This window comes from Triturus cristatus, chromosome 3_2 (genome assembly GCF_964204655.1).
Source record: "Triturus cristatus chromosome 3_2, aTriCri1.1, whole genome shotgun sequence".
NCBI classification, from domain to species: Eukaryota; Metazoa; Chordata; class Amphibia; order Caudata; family Salamandridae; genus Triturus; species Triturus cristatus.
The window spans coordinates 900952022-900973269 of NC_140584.1; the positions used below are offsets into that span (position 1 = coordinate 900952022).

General features: G+C 45.5%; 1 protein-coding gene across 2 annotated transcripts in view; it reads left to right on the forward strand.

Annotated features, from left to right (window-relative positions):
• Nucleotides 1-21248, forward strand: part of ALDH3A2 (aldehyde dehydrogenase 3 family member A2) — a 424152-nt gene that overhangs the window by 274941 nt on the left and 127963 nt on the right. For both annotated transcript variants that reach the window (XM_085649336.1, XM_085649335.1), the window contains exon 9: nucleotides 14537-14636. In XM_085649336.1, coding sequence (XP_085505462.1) covers nucleotides 14537-14636 — 100 coding nt within the window. The remainder of the gene's footprint in view (nucleotides 1-14536; nucleotides 14637-21248) is intronic.

Here is a 21248-nt window from a genome sequence, read left to right on the forward strand (position 1 = left end):
CTTGGATTCCACCAGACTCTCCCCTTCCCCATCGGCATCTTCGCTAAAGTCCTCCTTTGTGGTCTACAGCGGTTTCTGATGTCACTTTGCACCTATGCCCCGGCTTCCCTGGTGTAGGTATCCTGGGATATCCACGGGTGGGTTGACTCTCCAACCTTCCATCTTCCACAGGGTTTCTTCAGGGTCCTCTGGGAAGGGTCCTTCTTAAAAACTGTAACTGCGACTTACCCATTGACCTTAATTGAGTGTGCTGTTGTGTTTCCACTCTGCACACTGCCTCCATGGGGTTCCTGGGTACTTACCTTTGGTTGTTCCTTGGTTCTCTATCTCTTCTAAGTCTTCTGGGTCTATTCCGACTTCAGTCGAAGTTCACATTCCACTTTCTTAGTATATCCCTCTGGAGACACTGTGCATTTGTGCTACGTACCTGTTCTACAATTGAAATATTGTGTGTATTGTGTTCATATCTCCAGGTAAGGAGATATACCAATGTGTTAGTGAGTGTTTATAATTAATAACTATTTTCATAACTACAATGTGTGGTTCTTATTCACTTAACCTACACTATATGATTAGTTCTAGTAAAACAAGCTGCTTAACACTCCTGGACTGAGCCTGAAGGGAGCTCTCCACAGCTACCAGTTGGAGAGCTTTCTTTGATTGTCTAAGACCACTAAAATCACCATAAGGGTTGTCTGGATTAGTGCAGGGTGCTTCACTTAAATAAGTGTGCACCATATACTAAGTCAGCCTCCTGCATGCATATACTAAGTCAGCCTCCTACAGAACCGTAACCGTTTCACAAAGCACAAATAATCATCCTTCCTTCTAGGCACCTGGGGCATCTAAAGTGTCAGCATGCCCCAACAAAGGGCCCTATTCCACCGTACCACCCACCAATTGCCTTTCCATTTCACTGTGAGGCAGATTCTGATAGTGACCATCTTGAAAACAAGTTCTCAATGATTACCCTCGAACCGTTATACACTGATCAGGAATGGTTTCACTCCCCAGCCAGCAGCTAATATAAAACTGCTTGGATTTACCCTGCCCATGGACGTGCCTTCCAAGAAACCATCGCCCAGAAAATAAAGTTAGCTGGATATCTTCTCCCTCTTTTGGAAAAAATAATACCCTATTTACCAAAAAACAGTGGCTGCCTGAGTCCTTTTTTCACCTGGATTGAGGCACGGTTCTGCTCAGAGACCTTCCCAATTCACATCTCATCAATGTCTAGATGTTTAACCACATTATCCCAACATTGATAGAATGACACTGGTTACCACTTCAAGCCAGAATGTTCCTCCAGACCAGCTACATCATGTAAAATTTCATTAGCAATGGTATCACCTTATTTATGGCTGTGAAATAAATATGACCTGAGTAGAGTTGAAGAAATGCAAGAAGGAAAAGGAAAGAAAACAACTGTTCTTCATCCACAGAGAGAATGAATTCCAACGATCCATCAGGAGACAACTCATTTTGCTCCATCATGGACACTAATCTCAACCTCGAGGAACATTCTGACAAGAAAACAAAGCCTGCCTGCTATCAACTCTCTGTATTAAGCCATTTCAGAACTGCTGAACAAGGCTCAATACTCTTGCATTTGGATAGGATCAATGTCCTTCTTCGAGCCCTCCCAGACTTCGGACTGACCTCCTGTTAAAGACACTCTGTTGCATGCTTTATTTAAGACCTGAATAAATATAACCACATCAATGTAAAATGGATTGAACTCCAGTGGATCCTCTTACTGGCTCACACCCTCTTCAATACCTGATGCATCAGACACAAAGCTATCCCCACCCGCACCTCTTCATATCTGGCTGACAAGATCATCATCCCTGGTGGCTCTTGGCACACCCTCAGCCAGAATGTCATCAGGATGGCAACCACGTTTAAGAAAAGGAACACTGAGAATATGAAACAACATAGCTGTATCTATTTAGACCCGGTTCCAATTTAGGAAAAAGCAGCCGACTCTTCAAAGAACACTACATTACGGTGCAGTGACAGTCCTCTTTTGCTCTCAGAACCCAGCTTCCTTTCCAATTACTTGACTGTATCTTTGCATTTGATACTCTACAGAGCCTCACTGCAATTTGGCTAGGCTTGCACTAATCAAATACTATTTACATGCATACAATTACATATCCAAAATCAAGAACAGTACCTCAAAATCGATCCCACCCACCTACAATTCTGAAAGTATAAGAAGACCCAGCTTTTTAAATGGCACTGACTGCTCAAGATTCATACCCAATGGCTTTCTCTCCAGCATTCAGTCCAGCAGTATAAATACCATTATCAAGCGCCATTACACTCAAAATGTTTTTAGATGCTATTTGTGCGTATCCCCCTGAAATGATCCGTGCTCAGGAGCGTGGTCCTTCTGCAGTCACTGATCAGAAATCCTTTCAGAAGGGGCAATGTTGGAAAGGGGAGATTTATCCAATTTCTAAGATGATTTTTTGCTTGTCTCTACATCCAAGGAGTTACAATTTCAGTCCCTTTCTTGGATGCACAAAAGTGCAAAACATGCTGACAGTACACCAATTTGAATCATGAGTGGCGTAGAAAGACTATGGCAGAAAAGCCGAGTGGAGTGAGGCCACTGTCAAGAAGGGTCAGCTCACTCACCTTTCTATATCCTGGTTTCTAGTGTTTACCCCCAGAGATTTGCACATTGGAGAGTGGGCATTATATCACTGACCTACCCTCCCAGGCGAGTAGAAAGACTTTCAGAATTCGTACAGTTGCAGGATTAAGGGTGTCTGGAGGGTGGGGACAGGCTGTATGCCCCTGGCATGCTTCTTGGTATTGCTTCCCTTGAATAGGGCAATGTTTTTCAATTTCTCGGGCCTAATGCAACTTGTAGTCCCTGGTTGTTCTTCTCATCGAAGGGGAAATACTATTTCTGTTGGTGGCTTCCCAGTTTTCTAACTTTTTTCCCCCCTCAACCTTTATTCCTAAATTATGAGAAACAATGCCACAATTAAACATGGATTACACAATTAACATCATATATAGAACTTTAAACAAATTACAGAACTTGCGTATGATTACTCAAACACATCATGTCTAGTGGTGTGGCCAATGCATCATACAATTGGAATGGTTTTATGTACTATATTGGTGTTACGATATGAGCTATTCTTTGAAATATGCAGAAAATCCTAACAATTATTTTTAGACCTTGCAACGTGGATCACCAGGATACAAAAACTATATATAACAAATATACCATGCCTTTAAGCCAGCCCAATTACTTTGGGTTCAAGCCTCATAACCAACAAATATTTCTACACCCTTTTGGCGATATTAGCAGCATAGCATAACAATAGTCTCCTGATGGAAGGCTGTATTGCAAACGATCCCAAAAGCCATATTTAAGGTGTTATGGGTAGAAGCTTATTAAACTTCTTGAACAAATTATTTTTGATATTGCTACATAGGACACATCCACGCCAAGTGCAGACAACCTTCCCCATTCTACCTGCAGCTAGGACACATATTGGGAATACCAGAACCATTTAGTGTAGGAAAGGTATGAAATTTCTCCTTCACACTTGAAAATAATAAAACCCCGTTAGTCCTGACATTTTTCCCGTCACCCCCAGGTAGTCCAAGATCAAGAATTTGCCATTGCTTTTCCGATCAGAAAGATTTTTAACACTCTCTTATGGACTTGCTGTCAAACGTTTCCCCAAGATCTTGAATTTTCAAGAGTTGAAATATCAGAAAGAACAGAGGTGTTTTCCAGTGAAGTCCATCAGTCTACTCCATGCTGCCAACATAGTGAAAGATTGCTGCATCTCATTGTGTGGGGACTGTTCTGCACGTGTCTAGAGAGTATTTGATGATAGAGCACTTAAGATTACTTCTTAAGCGCTAACGTGTGGGAGGTCTGTACCGGGTTGACTCAAGTAGTTTGCATATTGAGTCTGTACAACAAGATATTATCCATCTAAGTCAGGGAATCCAACCCCTGGCCTCTTAGTGTGCAGGGAAACACTTGTATCTAATTCTCAGGTAGCACCCCTCACCTATAAAGCATGTCATTGTAGACTTTTAAAGAACTACTTATAGACAATGATAGGAACATTATGAAAACTATATAGCAGGTTGGGCAACTCCACCATCTTGATGAGATAGATGCCACCTAATAGGGATACTAGCAGCCAAATTTAATTATACAGTTTTGTCTCCAGCTTGGTTGGCACTGCAATGTAGTTACTATTCTACAAAGTTTCTGAGTCAACCACACTCCTCATGCCGAAATATGCCCTAGTGGAGGGAGACTACTGAAACAGAGACCCATACACCACTCGTTGAGAAGTAGGAAAGAGCTGTGAGTCTCGACATGTACCAATTGTTATGTAACCCAGCATAGACACCAAAGGCTGTGATGCCAGATATTTGGTGAACTAGATTAACCTGATAGTGCTTACTGTAAAGAAGAATATCAACAGTTTATAAAACAATAATGTGGTTATATGAAAATATTTTAATGTCTCTATTAGCATGTGCGTCACGGATATAAAAAGTCAGTAGTTAAATTGCCAAGGCGAAACATAAGGGTGACAACATGCAATTCTGCCATGTTTCCCTACTCGGAGAGATGACAACCAAGAGTACTATATTGACTCGTAGTTTAGCTGGTGGGAAGGTGTATAGTAGACCGACCCAATGAGTTAAAGTAGCTTCCAACTACAGTACCCCACAAAACCTTGAACAGGTAAGGCCACTTATCTGAATCAAAGGCCTTCTCTGTGTCCAGAGTTGCCACTATGAATTATGAATCACTATTATGAATAATGTGAAATGTTTTCTCAGATTGATCTGTGTGGACCTGGTGGGGGGGGGGGAGGTAAAGAAGGTATGCTAATAGCTTCACCAGTATTTTATTATGAGTATTGATGAGTGAAAGTGGCATGTACCGAGGGGTATTCCACTTGTGGTTTGCCAAGTCTCAAAAGCAGTGTAGTAGCCGCTTCTCTGGTGGTCTCTGGCTGTGACTCCTTTGTAAAAGACAACTCCTGCATTGAAAGAAGATATGGCACAATCAGATCAGCATATTTCTTTAAAAACCTGCTACTGATGCAATCAGAGCCAGGGCCCTACCACCAGAAAAGTCTGAACAAGACTCTTTAATTTCTTCAGCCGTTAGGGGTGCGTATTAATGTTCCACTATCCATCGTTGATTTACCTAGTCTAAATACATTTTAATCTCTGCTCTCTCTTGGAGGATTTATATGATTAAAGTGCCAAATAATATCATTCCAATGCCTCTGCAATTAGATTAGGTGCTCTACAAACATTCTCTTTTTCATCTACTACTTCCAACTTCTAAGAAGCGTCCATGGAATTCTCCCTCACCATAATGCCTTGCCACACTATTCCGATAAATACATTTAGGCTTGGACTGCCCTGCCTTTTGAAACACCGCTAGTCTATCCCTAATTTGTTTCAGTACATATTTCTCACATCTACCTAGCTGTCCTCCACACCCACCTGGTTGTCCTCCAATTTGTTTAACTGACTAAGTTGATTTGTGGACACTACATTCCCGCAGATACAAACCTCTCTTAAAAATGTCCTGCAGCTCTCCCAACTGAATCCTCTTCGCTATAAAAAAAAGGACTGGTTTTGAGATGCAACATCTGTCAGTGCCTCACCTTTGAATCTCCAGACCCTAGCTGGCAGACAGGGTGCCGAGAGGCTTCGCTCCATAAATACTGGAGAATCAAACCGTGTTTTATGTAGGATTTAACACACAATTCCCCCAGTGAGGATCGGGTCAATCCTAGATAGAGTTCATATTATGAATATATAAGTAAATGGTATATCTTTTACCCCCCCGGGTTGCAGTGGTGCCATTTAGCCACCAAGTCATGAATGCTGTTCTGTCATGTACTACTTATTCCCCTGTGGAGAAAAGGTGGGCAAGAGTATGAAACCCCGTCTAACAAGAACAGCCCACAGTAAGGTTTGGTCTTTGTGGCCACTCAACATTACATTCCCGAGAAGAGAAACTGTTAATTCTGAATATTTCTAATTTTACTCAAAGAGCATAGGGTGGAAAAACTTTTACAGCAAGTTTTGACATGAACTTAAGCAAACCTACTGTCATCAAAATCCACCAGCCTTCCTACCTTCCACACAGACCCATCATAGCTGTTCTGATCATCCCACCCCAAGTTCAAACAATTAGTGGTGTTGCACTAAAAGTCCTGTACAGTTCTTCTCCAGGTGACAACATTCATCTCCTGGGAGCATGCAGTCACCACCAAGTCCCCACCCCCAAAGTCGGCAGTGCCGTTAGAGTTTACACCAACAATTATTTTAAAGTATATATTGATGAGTATGAGTTGCTTGCACAATTAAATGCTAGGGGTATTCAACAAGTATTAGGTGTGCATGGGTGAAACTCTTAGCAACCAGTTATAGTCACTGCCAGATGTCCTTTCTGATATTTGCACGACAGAGTGGGAAGGCTGCCATACATTCCATCTCTCACCTCATCCGAGCAAGAAGCAAAGGGAGGATGTACATAGGCTTAAAGAACTGACCTAGTGTCCAGCCAGTTTCAAATGTTTGATGGAGGCCTAAACCATTTGACCTCAGGTTTGGGGTAAATTCTCTTGACCACTCCAGAGCTATCTGGATCCAGACTAGAGGACACAAACAGTGCAAATCAGAAAGTGATCCATGCATCCAGGGCAATCTTGAAGATCGCTAAAGCTGTGCAGGGGCCACAATTTCCAGCGACCTAAACCTTGCAGCCATTTGATTCATTCAGCAACCAATCACATAACGACCCGTAATGCAGGGGCCAATGAACAATTCTTCCCCCAAACTGGTCCGGTATCTCCAGCCTACACCTCAAACTGAACTGAAGGCACACGTTGTTGCAGAGGGACCACAGTGCATGCCAGATTTCACCTTTTCACTGTCCCTGAGTCTACCTTATTTTCTTATCAGAGCCACCAGTTAATCCACCCTCCTTAGGGCCATATGTAGGTAGCATACAAGTTACCACTTCTTAAATACCGAACTTTACCGATTCGGTATTTAAGAAGTGGTAACTCGTATGTAGGTAATTATTCGGTAAATATTACCGAATCGGAGAAATTCGGTAATTACCGAATCGGTATTTACCGATTCGGTAATGAGGCATACCTTCCCATTGATTGAATCAATGGGAAGGTATGCCACATTACCGAATCGGTAAATACCGATTGGGTAATGGGGGGAGCACATTCAAGGGTGGCAGGGTGTCACATTGACACCCTGTTGCACCCCTGATTCCTGCATGTGTGCACATGTGGCGCACATACATGCCCTAAGGGCATGTATGTCTGCCACATGGCACTGTTATTCCAGCAAAATTTTGCTTTTTGCAATGAATTCGGTATTTAGCACCAACATATATTTGGTGCTAAATACCGAATTATTTTCCCTACACATCACTCAATTGAGTGTCACCTACATCTCATTTCAGGATTCGGTATTTACCGAATCGGTAAAATTACCGAATCGGTAAAATTACCGAATCGGTAAATACCGAATCCTGAAATGGTCCCCCTACATAGCAAAAGCCTAAATACCGGTCGGTAACAGTATATTTACCGAAAATCGGCTGTTACCGACCGGTATTAGGCTACCTACATATGGCCCTTAGTTTCTTTAACTTTACAATCTGGAAGTTAATGGAATAATATACTGACTTCTTCTCCAGAGAGAAGAATGATGACCTTCAACAATAATTTAAGAAGGAATGGTCTGGTACATCAGACAATATTGCAACAAAAGCTGCAGTCAATTTTTTCTCTGTTAATTATTAAAGCGGCCTATCCATGAGATCCTACTCCTGCTGCTTTCATGATTTTCCCTCCCACTTTGGATCCAGTCTAGTCACAGACCGGTAGGTACTCCATTTGTAGGATGGCAAGGACTACACCATATGGTTAATATGCCTTATTGGAAGACAGAGCCACAGCAGCAACAATGGCAACGGAAGTATTCTTACCCACTAGTGAGGCAGAGTAAACCAGCAACCCATATCGGCTACAGTAAAATCTCATCGCTACAAAGAAATGACTATTCTCAGAACACCTTCAGCTCCCTTCATGGAATGTGAACTGAGTGAAGGATAAACTGAAAAGAGGGCTGGTATTACAACATGTCAAACGATTAACACCGGATGCGGTCCTACTCCAGGAGACCCACCTGGTGGGCACCTCATGTAAAGCTCTTGCCAGATGGGGTCTTAAACTAGTGGCACACTCTGAGTTCACCTCTGGTTCGACAGGTGTAGGGATCCTAGTCAGGAAACAATTTCCCCTAATCATACAACAGACATAGACGGACGAACAAGGGTGATTTGGAGCGATATCGGGCCAGTGGGAAGAGCAACCTATTAACATAGTAACAGTCTACATCCCCCCAGCACTACATGCAATAGCCGTTCCTGCACTGAGTACCTTCCTGCTCAAACTGCCGGAAGGGGAGTTGATACTTTGCGGGGAACTTCAATATAACCCCGTGCGACCAAATAGACAGTCTGCCTCCCAAGAAACCGCCCGAACCACGTCACAGTTCGCTGACTTCCTGGGATCCATGGGACTCGAAGATGTTTGGCGAACACAATACCCACAACTACGACAATACACGTTTCACTCGGGAGCACATAATAGTTTATCACAAATAGATTCCAAGCCTACATTAGCAGACAGAGTGGCTAGGTTCATGGGGGTGCACCACCTAGCGAGAGGCATCTCGGACCATTCTCCTATCCTGGCCAGCTATGCCTCACAAACACAAAACCAACACCGTACGTTTTCTATATACCCAGGTTATCTTAAAAACCCTCAAATACTGAAGGGCCTTTCCAGGGCCACACAATATAACTTTGCAGAAAACGAACCCTCAATCACTTCCCCAATCATCCTTTGGGAAGCATATAAGCCAGTGATCAGGGGACAAGCTATCTCCCTCATATCAGGCAACAAGAAGGAGAAGAAGCGAGTGACGGAGTTCCTATAACAGAAAGTGCAGGACTTAGAAGCACTACACTCTCAAGACCCCACTGACTCCAACACTTATTGACTTCACACCAAAAAGCAGGAATACAAGGAACACGTGAGAGGAAGACAGAACTAGAGAGGCAACCACCCGACACAAGATTTATGAAGTAGGAGACAAAGCAGGTAAACTGCTTGCCTGGTTAGATAGACGCGCGCAAGTGGACTGATGGGTAGCTGGGCTACAGACCGATTCAGGCAACCTATCCAAAGACCCTCAACATATTGTAGAAACATTTGCACAATACTATGCTAAAATGTATACCCCAGTAACCACTGCTACAGTAACAGAAGCAGCTGAATTCCTCAGAGATATTCACATTGCCACACTCACTGAAGGAGAGACACTACAGCTTGAGAATGATCTCACAGTAGAAGAAATAACATCAGCTATAGGTAGTATGCAGTGAGGAAAGGCTGTCTGACCCAACGGCATCCCAATCAAACTGTATAAAAAGGTAGCAACAAAATTAACACCACAACTGATAGAAATGTACCAGGCCAGCTTGGAGGCCTGGGAGCTCCCCAGGGACCAACGTCTGGCGACAATAGCCACAATTTGCAAACCAGAGGAGGAGTGTGCCTCATACCGACCAATTTCACTGCTTAATGCAGAAGCTAAAATACTGGCAAAAACACTTGCGACTAGACTGACACCATACCTTACCAAACTTTTACACCCAGAGCATTCTGGCTTCATGCCGTGCAGGAACACAGCCCTTAACTTACGTCATCTTCATTGGGTATTGGGACGAAGAAATACCATCCAGGAGGCAGTCATCCTCTCCTTGGACGCCAGCATGGCCTTCGACACTATTGAATGGCCCTTTCTTTTTGCAGTCCTAGAGGGCATGGGGCTCGGACCCAAATTCAGGTCCTGGGTCTGTCTTCTGTACACGAAGCCACTAGCACTAGACTATCAGAAGCATTTGCTCTCGGGTGAGGGACATGATAGGGATGCCCCCTCTCTCCAATCCTTTTCACTCTTGTACTAGAACCGCTAACAGCGTCGTAAGGGGGCACCTCCTTATATGGGGACTCCGTTGGGCTGCGGACTGGTAGGACCAGATATCATTATATGTGGACGACATTCTGCTGTACATGGCGTCACCAACCCGCTCCCTAGCCAGAATAATGAATATTTTCACAAACGTTCGGAAGTATTCTGGGTACACGATAAATTGGAATAAATCAATTTTGTATGTCCCTGTCGGCTCGCCCCCAGAGATACCCAGGAAGTGTGAGGTGAGGGTGGTGGTAAATGGCTTCCGCTATTTGGGTATCTTCATCGCAACGAACCTTGAGGAATTCATGAATAGGAACCTCCAAGAAACCTTGAGATGCCTATGAAGTAATGTCAAACATTGGATGCACCTTTCATTAACGTTACTAGGGCACGCTGCACTCTTTAAGATGATGACATTACCTAGATTCCTATACGCCCTTCAGGACACACTCTTCCATGTACCACAGACCTATTTCAAGGCAAAAGAGGCTGAGGTTCATAGCCTGCTATGGGATGGGAAACCAACCCCCAAAGCCACCAATCAGTAAAGTCAGAGGATGGTACGATGCCAGTATAGCACTCCCACATATACAAGCGTATTACTGGGCTTTGCAGATCATAGTCCTTAACCACTGGACGCACTCCTCTCAGGCCGACCTGACATTTCGAATGGACCGGCACGTCCAGGGGGAAGGGGGTACCCTACGAGCACTATACACCAAAGCAAACAATACAAGTCTCTCTGGACCTACAGCACAAACTGTCCACCTATGGCACACAGTACACAAGAAGCTGGGCTGGCATAACAGAATGACACAGTTCACCCCACTCTAGGAGACTAAGAAACTGGGCATATTGATTAGCTGTAAAGGATTACAAAAAATGGGATCTTATAGGAATCTCTAGGGTGGGTGACCTCTGGGACAAGGGGGAAGTTATCCCATTCGAAAAGCTGCAACAACAATACAACATGGTCACAACGGAAACGTTCCGCTACTTGCAGATCAGGCATGCACTCATGGCTGTTGTTCCGGCAGTTACAACCCTACTAGAAGCATCACCACTGGAGTACAACCTACTTATGGAACGGATGGACCATAAGGCAATCTCCCTAATGTATCAAAATTAATTAATAATTTGCCAGATCCAACGCGATGCCGAGGGAAATGGCAAAAAGACATTGGGGAATTAGATGACACTGACTGGCAGGAAGCATTAGAGTCCCCGCGGGTGGTGGCAATACCCACTAGACTGCGCTTGGTGCAACTCAAGGTGCTCCATAGAACATACCTATCCAGGGAAACACTAGTTAGAATGGGGAAAGTTGACTCCCAGTTCTGTCTGCGACGGTGTGGAGGAGCAGGCACATTTTACCACATTTTATGGGACTGTGCTGCAATTGAGAAACAATCATGCATATAATTACACAGGTTTGCGGGGCCCCTGTACCACCTGAACACCAAAAATGCCTTCTAAATATATGGGAGGCCACAGATCTTAATCGCAAAAACCAAGACTGGGTGACACTAGGCATGATGATTGCGAAGCGCAATATTGCTAAATATTGGGGAGTGCATCCTACACCAACACGTACCGAATGGTGCAAAGATATGGATTAGGCCATGGTAGCCAAAAAGGCAGCATATGGAAATAGGGGACGCCCCAAGATGTGGGAGCAGGTGTGGGGAAGATGGAATACGTACAGGGGAGGGATATGTATCCCGCACCCCCCCCCGGGCTTGTCGCTGGAGGAGAGATGAAGTACATACTAGGACAAATTCAGAATTAAGCCTCAAAAACAGTCCATGAACAAGAAGAAGGGATGGGCATAGTTTACCATAGACCTTTTGATGCAATGTTGTCAAATATTGTTTGAACTGTACTAATAACCTATGATGCGATCAATAATCAATGCCGAAAAGGCAGAATATGGAAATAGGGGACCCCCAAGACGTGGGAGCAGGTGCGGGGAAGATGGAATACGTACAGGGGAGGGATATGTATCCCGCACCACCCCCGGGCTTGTCGCTGGAGGAGAGATGAAGTACATACTAGGACAAATTCAGAATTAAGCCTCAAAAACAGTCCATGAACAAGAAGAAGGGATGGGCATAGTTTACCATAGACCTTTTGGTGCAATGTTGTCCAATATTGTTTGAACTGTACTAATAACCTATGATGCGATCAATAATCAATGCCGAAAAGGCAGAATATGGAAATAGGGGATGCCCCAAGAAGTGGGAGCAGGTGTGGGGAGGATGGAGTGCATACAGGGGAGGGATGTGTATCACCCCCCCCCCCCCCTCCCCTCCCCTCCGGGCTTGTCGCTGGAGGAGAGCTGAGGAACATACCAGGACAAATTCGGAATTTGGCCTCAAAAACAGTCCATGAACAAGAAGAAGGGATGGGCATAGTTTACCATAGACATTTTGATGCAATGTTGTCAAATATTGTTTGAACTGTACTAATAGCCTGTGATGCGAGCAAGAAAAAGAGTTAGAAAAAAGGACTATGGTATTATATTCCCACTGACCAGTAATCCTATTGTAAGAAGTGTATCCAGCCTCTCCTGGTAGGGAAAAATAGCTAAAGACATATGGTGTCTAGATATAGAGGTGAGCATATACAAAATCAGAGTGGCTGGCGCAGGATTTAAATATCTGCCTACAATATAAGTAGTCAAGACTTCTGAGAGGAAGAGAAAGAGGAAAAGAAACAAGGGCCATCTCCTCTGTCAGCATCCCTGTGAGAGCGGTGGTGTAGGTTTCTTCCCAGTTTTCCTTTTACTCGGCCCGTAAATTAGGAGCTGATCACACATGAGATGTTCATAGTTGGAATATGACACCTCGAGAAGGCATTCATCATTGAGGTCTCCTACTCATTGATGGAGGCTTCAACCACCGCCACCTCCAGATGACAGGTTGAGTCAATTAGGAAAGGAATTTATCAGAGATATTTCAAGTCTGGCTGTGGATTTTTTAAGTTTTTCATTTTCATCAACATTCATCCAAACATCGTTGTCTATTGAAAGCCTAGCAGGTTTTCCGATGCCCAAGTTGCTGCAAGTTATTTACTCTGTCCTTACCTCTACTTTTGGCTCCTGAATTAAAACCTCTTTTATGCAACTCCCAGATCTCGTATTTACACCGTGGCTGCTGCACCAGCCGGGCTCCTCTGTGAACAGTGACCCGTGGGACGGTATTGTTACCAGGAGCGATTCTGGACACATAGGCAGGAAAGCCATTTCCTTTGCAAAAGAGATTCTCAGCCATGTTTCAGAGACGCCACGCGATCGTGAGAACTGTACTGTAACAGAGAGAACAGTGTAGTTCATGCTGGGGATCATGACTTTTAATATTTTGTTTCATATGTCTGACTGAGACCCCTGCATGAATACTTTGTCAAGCAGTGACACTAACCAAAGACAGACTATAATCCCTTCAGAGGAGAAGTACTGTTAGCTCCCTTTCAAGGGGAGCATTTATATGTGACTGGTTGCAAATTACACCACAACTTTGTGACTAGCTCTTAGTTTTGCGATGTGACTTGTGTACTAAAAGGCTGATTTGCAAAATCTCCAGTTTGCAGGGGGTCATCGAACGACCTGTCTAGGTAGTTCTCTGTTTGCCACCCCCGGTAAAGAAACAGCAGACCACCATCCTTGTGTTCGCATTCTCAAACTGCATTATTTATTTTAAAGGAGCACGCGTTCTTTAAGGGTGCCTGGGGTGATTTTTGCTGCTCTCTTTCTGTTTATCCGTTTGTAAAAATTTTTAAAGAAAAGTACTAGTTGGGAAAAACATCAAGAGGAGAAGTCAGCCCCTCAAGGCTTCCCACAGCACTCACAAAAACAAATGTGTCTCAAGGGGAGACCTTTTCCTTTACGTATCGGTTACCACCACTTTTGAGGAGTCTGTAACTGATCAGTGATTTTCAACCTCTGTTGTAGACGCACGCCATTGATTCGTGCCATACCGAATCAGAATTGAGAGGAATGTACCTTCCTAATTTCAATTTGATGAGTTTCTAAACCCACTTTGTTAGACGGAAATACATACCAAAACCATTTTGTGGTTGCAGACATTGTGATTAATATAATTTCAAGGTTTGCAATTGCAAAATGGTTTTGCACACCTGGCCCGAAGTCTTGTTTTCACTTTTGATGTATTATGGAAAAAAGCAAGATTGGGATTGAATCATCTGTAGATTTGCAGGCCATTTCTTCTTTTGCTAAATACTCACATTTCTCTTTTCACAGCAATGTGTGCACATGCAAGAGCTAATTGTATTTCATATCAGTGTAACTCTTCCGTCATCTGCATACCAGCGGCATCATTCAAGACCTGTACACTCAATGTGCAAATATGAAGAAGCAATATTCCAAAGGTCTTCAGCCCGTAATACGCCTACTGAATTTATTCTAATATTTTTTATATTACAGGTGATTAAAAAGGTGATCTCTGAGACCTCCAGTGGTGGCGTCACTGCGAACGATGTGATTATGCACTACTCCGTTACAGCTTTGCCGTTTGGGGGTGTTGGTGAGTTATGGTGTTACAGTAATCTAAGCACTCCTTCATACAGTTAAACAAGAAAATGTTCTGTGAATTTACGTGCTCTGTTAAAGAAATACCTGGCATTGGGTCAAGATCCTTAGAATACGTTTGTATTGATAATTTTTTTTTTTTTTGCAGTAGGTCCTAAATTTGCTATTATCCCTTGGACATTACGAGTCCCCCAGCCTTTCAGGCACCTCTCACATTTCTTTTTGGAGATGAAATACATTTTCAAGCACATGTGGCATGTATATAAGCCTGAAGTTATCTTAGAGCTAGACACACACGTAACTGTTATTCTTGGGTCATTGCCTACTCAGTCCTTTGTATACTCTGTGAATCTTCTCTAGCAAGATACAAAGTTCCGAACAATATATGCAGGATTCCTCTCCAAGGAGACGCATGAGTGAGTTGAGGCAAATCATCTGCTCTTGGACGATATGAGGGCACGGCAGGGTAGGTGGACTAATTATAGAGACCGTCTATCTACAAGAGCACAATGCAATATTTCCAGGATGCGCAGTATACAGTTGCTCTCTGTTTTTTGGGCAGACTTCTCTTCTCCAGTAGCTCTCTGGTTTTTGTTCAGACTTCTCTTCTCCAGTAGCTGGCTTTCCCAGCTGATCTCCTGGATGCTGAGCTTCAGGTCTCCTATTGAAGTTTGGCCTAGGCTCACTTACCAGCATGGCTGTGCGCTTTCACTCTCTTCTCTGCAGATGGGTGTTTTTTGACACTGACAGTACCTCCTTGCTTTAATCCCTAGTTTCTCAGTAGGTCCCGGAGAATGGCCCACTACCTCTTTTGGCCAAAGATCAGAGTGTCCCGTTAAAATGAAAACAAGGTGGAATAAGCACTTCAAAGGCAATAGGCTTTTTCACTGATTTGGGGAACAGTTGCTGGAGAATCCACCGTTAACTCCGGAGGGCTGCAACTTTTCAATTCTGAGCTCTCCTGCAGATTATTTGATGCACATATCCTCCCAAGTCTTTACAGTTGTAATGCTAATAAAAGAGTTAAGGGGAGGTCATGCTCTTCTCCTGGCTTGCAATTATGTGCCCAAGGCTCCCCTTGCCTGGTGCCCATTTTGATCAGGTAATTTTTTTGCATCTTACAATTGTAAGCAGCCCACTGATTGGCTAATTTATCAAATTAATTGTTGACTTTTTTGAAGTTAAATGGATCACAATTCCTGCTCTCTGACTTATTGGAGGGGCTCAAACAGAGACAACAACACAAGTTGGCATATTTAACCAGACTTTGCGCCTTCCTAAAGCCATGCAAACTGATGCAAAGAGTCTTGATGGCCAAATTACTTTCCAGTGCAACACATGTTTTGCCCTTGAATGTTGCCCTTTTTGTATTGCAAATTGTTCTATGCTATGCTTTGCTACATTGCGTCAAAGGAGCGTACCTTGAGTGGTTCCTGGGCATTCCATTAGTCCCTCCCATGGTTTCTGATGCAAACCCAGATCTTAAAGGATTGACTGACCTACCTTTGCATCAAACAATAATACCTCATTGAGGGAGGCTTAAGACAGGAGAAATGTTTGATTTGTCCTTGCATTCACACATTGAATGTGTGATGTACAGAGCAGCACACTTGCAGTGTGAGGAATGTTACAAATAAAACTGAGCATAGTTTTTTGTACTCTAATGGTATCCTTCGAGTGCAAAACCAATAGTAGATATTCTGCACACAGGTTTGCGCCGTGCTGCTAAGGTGTGTGCTTCTGCTAGACATCGCGCACACACATTTGTATTCTGGAGCAAAAGTGCGCGTGTGGCGCTAGGCAACCTAAAGTCCACTAGCACTTGGTAAGAGAGCAAAAACATTACATCCTATTAGATAGGGGGCTGTCCTGCTCTCCCCTATTATGCAGCAACTATGGTTGCTGCGCTGCGCAGCACTGCATTGCGTGAATTATTTAAAAATCTGCTCCTTTGTCTCCCACTGTAAGCAGTGTGCACCTTTCAGCTGCGAGTGCCCGCCCGGTCTTCCTCCAGGCTGGGTAGCAACTAAAGTTGCTGCGTTTTGTTGCATTAGAGGGAGAAAGCAGTGCAGCACAATAGTTTCTCAGCTCAGTAAGAGGACTGGGAGGAAGTGGGAGACGAAGACCGAAAAGTAAATATAGTACAGCATGAGGGGTAAAGTAGAGAAAGAAGCGTGGTAAAGACAAAGATGAGGTAATGAGATAAATGAGTTAGGGAGAGACCTAAGTTACAAGATGAGGTAAGGAGGTCATTTGGTAAAGGTAGAAACGTGAGGTAGCCAGAAAGAGTGATACAGAGGTAGGGAGAAAAAGAAAAGTAGAGATCTAGCTAAGGTTATAAAGTTAGATAGAGAGAGCTAGACTTATGAGAAAGATGTAGAGAAGGAGATGAGGTATCGAAAGGCGATAGTGAGAGAAATGCAGAAAGATGCAAGGCAGAGAATGCTGATGTAGAGAGAATGTCAAAATGAGAACCAAGATATAGAGAAAACTGAAATTGAGAGACTGGAGATAGAGATGTGGTAAGTATATTGAGATAAAGAGAGAGAAAGTGAGAGGGGTGAGGTAGAAGAGGTATGGTGAAGTATATAGCAGGACTGGGCATGAAACTCCTCTCTGCTCGCATTGTTTACAGAGTTTTTCCCACTCCGCATAGAGTGCGAAGTTCCCAAAAACTCCATGTAGCGGAGCAGAGTTGTTCCCTCTCCCGCGGCTCACCAACTCTAAGTTGGTGAGCGAGGAAATTCTTACTCCAGACCACCTCCCAACGAGATTTCCAGCACGAGCTGTCACAGCTGGTCACTATCGTCCACATTGAGAAACCTTTTACTCATGTTGAGGAAGCTGCCGCTTGAGTAGAATATCTATTCAAGCCTCAGAAAGAAGCAGCACCTTCTTGTTCATGGTGCCATTCACGCTGATTTTACAGCGCTGGACAAATACCCGGCGCTAAAAATCAGAGCGACATATCACATTCTGCTGCGTGGCCTATTTGCGGAGTTCCGCGTGGCAAAATTTCGTGAACTCCACCTAGGCCTAGTATATAGACAGACGTGAGAAAGATGGATGAGGTAGAGAAATAGAGGTAGTACAGAGAGTTGACAATTAGTCAGAGGTGGGCTTCGATATAGAAATCCTGTGGAGAGAAAGGAAAGAATTAGTGATAGGTGAGATGGAGAAATGAGATGCAACAAGAAAGAGAAAGGTGTGAAGAACAGAAAAGTGATATAGAAGGACATAGTAGTGGTAGAAAGATAAGCAATGGCATATTGTTGCTATGGGTGATGTTGTGGTGATTTACATACTAGCGCACTGAACATAAGTGTGGCAATAACTTCAGTGATTATTCTTGATAATCTTCCATCTTGAGCAGATATGTGAAGAGTTCTCTCGCTACTTAATAGAGGTGGCTACCCAGCAAATGAATGCCCACCATTGCCTATGACGAGGTGACATTCAGAGTTTGAATGGCTAATTGGCTAGTTTGAGCCTAGATCAACTGCTACAGAAAGATATTTTCTTTACTGGACTCTACAACCCATGCTCAAATTTGCTTCGAATTTAACATGTCTTAACAGCTGATTCTGAATGCTACATTCTTGGCATCCTGCCTAAAGGCGAAACAAGCTCAGGCTAGCAGCCTAAAACACATCCTGTAACCAGCATTGAATTGGACACATTCCACCTGCCACGATAGATAGAAGTACGGTGAAATCAGTACTGGGCCATTTGTGGACTCGAGGGTATTAGTCGGGCCTGCGTGGCCTCTTACAATGTTGTATAAGGCACTTTAAGCTGAACATTGAGGAGCACTTTAAATTTACAAATTATGCTCTAGGGTACTCGCAGAATCTGGCTAGAGGGCATTTGTTGGTCTTGCACAGCATTTTAAATATTTGCACAAGACACTTTGAATTAAATACTGATTAGCACTTTAAATTACATTAATTCAGGACTCCGGGAAGTTTATTGGTGGGTTTATCAGGCATTAGCCGGCTAACCCTCGATGCCTCAAGCAAGTTACTAGCGGCATAAAGAGAGCTCTCTGTGCCCACGGAAAGGTGTGGCTTTGCTAATGGGCAAACCCTCCCTTGTGGTCACTCAATATAATGTTTATTAAGTGTTTAGTCAATTAAAAAACCATTACACAAACATTCGTTCACTGCATGTCATAAACGTAAACCGTTTCTATACTACCACTCTAAAATGTAGACCTTGACCATTTTGTTGTTATTTCCCAGTTCGATTTTATACCTTTATTTCGGCCACCAGGGCCATAAAAGTACAAGTGACAATAAAACAAATAGTGTACACTTGTGATTAAAAAAAATGGGGTAGCTCAATTTCATCTTATTGTACAGAGACCATCCACTGAACACACAGGAAATAAAAGTAACAGCAGGGATATAAAAATATACTTAATACTGTCTTCATCCCGTTAAAAACACAATAAAAGCAACCATCTGGAGATAAGCTGCACTCTAACATTTTTACAAAAATAAGAATCTGAAAGAAACACGTTAGTTAGATTCCTCACCTTAGAATATCCCCAGGCGTCAGACTGGATCCGGAAGATTTTTCGTCAGCAATACCCCTTGCGCGTCGCTAGGCGTCGTCTGCGGCTCCGCGTCCGTCGTCGGCGTCGTGCGCCGGAATGACGTCATCGGAGTACTTAGACGCCGCCCTCGCGCGCTGACGTCAGTTCTTCTTTTTTCCGCGCCAGTAAGCGCAGATCCGGGAGAGCTACCCCTTTTAGTCTTTTTTGACTAAATCTTTTTTGATCATTTTTGATCCCTGTCTGTCGACATCTGGTGCCGGTAGGATGCCTGGGTTCAAGCCTTGCGACGATTGCCATCGACTGATGTCGGTGACCGATCACCACCGCCGGTGCCTCTACTGCTTAGGCCCCGACCACGACGCGGAGTCATGCAACGACTGCCAGGCCCTGACTTCGAAGGCTAGGCGGGAGCGGTCCCGCAAGCTTCTCGAGCTTCGCCACTCGGCTCCGCGTCGTGCGCGATCCCGGTCCAGGAGGAGGTCCAAGGATCGCTCGCGGAGCCATAGCCGACGCCATCGATCGTCCGGCTCCAAGTCGTCGGGTAAGTCCAAACACTCAAAGAAGTCCAAGAGGCGACACCGCTCTTCGGACTCCCCTCGCCGGTCGCGCGACTCGGCCGAGGGTCAGGGTGGTTCCACCCCCGCGGCTCCGCCGGAGCCGCAGGTGCCGCGTCCGCCCCCACACCTTCCGGTCCCTGGGACTGACGCGGCGCCGGCGGAGATCAGTGCCTTCCTCTCGGCCATGAGGAGCCTGGCCCCGCCGTCGACGCCCGCTGGCGCGCCTTCGGGCCCCGCGGACTCGACTGGGCGACCTCGCCTGCCGGCGGCTCCGGCCCCGGCGCCGTCGACGACTCCGGTCTCGACGCCGCAGGTCCCCGCGGGGCCCATGCCTGGGCCCCAGTCGGCGCCGGTTGACCTAGTCACTCCTCCACCGGCGTCGACGCCTGAACCACCGACGCCGTCACCGGCGCCGCCGGCGCACACGCCTACACCTCCGGTGCCGCCGGCGCCTTTGACGCCGACTCTGCCCCAGTTTAGCCCTCATCCGGACCCGGCGCCGCAGCGGCGTCGATCGACGCCGCACCCGACGCCGCTTGAGACCTACCATTTCTACAGTCCGGTTCCGGTCATTCCTCCTGTTTATCAGGAATCGGAAGGAGGGGGCGACTGGGAGGGGTTCGAGGACCCTCTGGCTGTCCAGTCACAGCTTTCACAGGACTGGGCAGATGAACTGGGGGAGGCCAGTGGGCTGGACACCTCGCCAGACACTGGATTCACTTCTCCTCCGACCGTGGCTTCGGAGGAGGGTGCAGCATTTTCTGTGGTGCTGCGCAAGGCGGCTGAGGCCCTTGGGCTCGAGTTGCCTGCCGTGGCTGTGAGGACCAACATCCTCACTGAGGTGCTTCAGACACCAGCAAGCTCCACTGAGCCTCTGCTGCCGTTCAACGAGGCCCTCACTGACGTTCTGCAGGGCACCTGGTCCAAGCCCTCCACAGTTCCTCCTGTGGATAGGAACGTTGCCAGGCGCCACCGCCCTGCTCCGGGCGACCCCAGTTTCCTGTCCCAACACCCCACCCCCGAGAGTCAGGTTATCCAGGCCTCTACATCCCAATCCTCCTTCCCGACCGCTCCGCCGGACCGGGATTCCAAGAGACTCGAGCAGTTTGGCAAGAAACTGTTCTCGTCCCTTAGTTTGGGCCTGCGGTCCTTAAATACCGCTTGTCTCTTGGACCGTTATTCCCATTCCCTGTGGGATACGGTGGAGGACGTGCTGCCCCTGTGTCCGGAGGAGGTCCGGACGCGTCTTACCCAGGCTTTGGCCGATGGGAGGGATGCGGCACGGCACGCCATACGATGTGGGCTTGACACCACGGACTCGCTAGGTCGGGCGATTTCCACCACGGTGGCGCTCCGCCGCCACGCCTGGATGCGGTCCACGTCATTTTCCGGGGATGTCCAGAACACCCTCATGGACATGCCCTTTGATGGCACTCGCCTGTTTGGTGAGAAGGCGGACAGTGCGCTGAACCGCTTTAAGGACTCCCGGGCT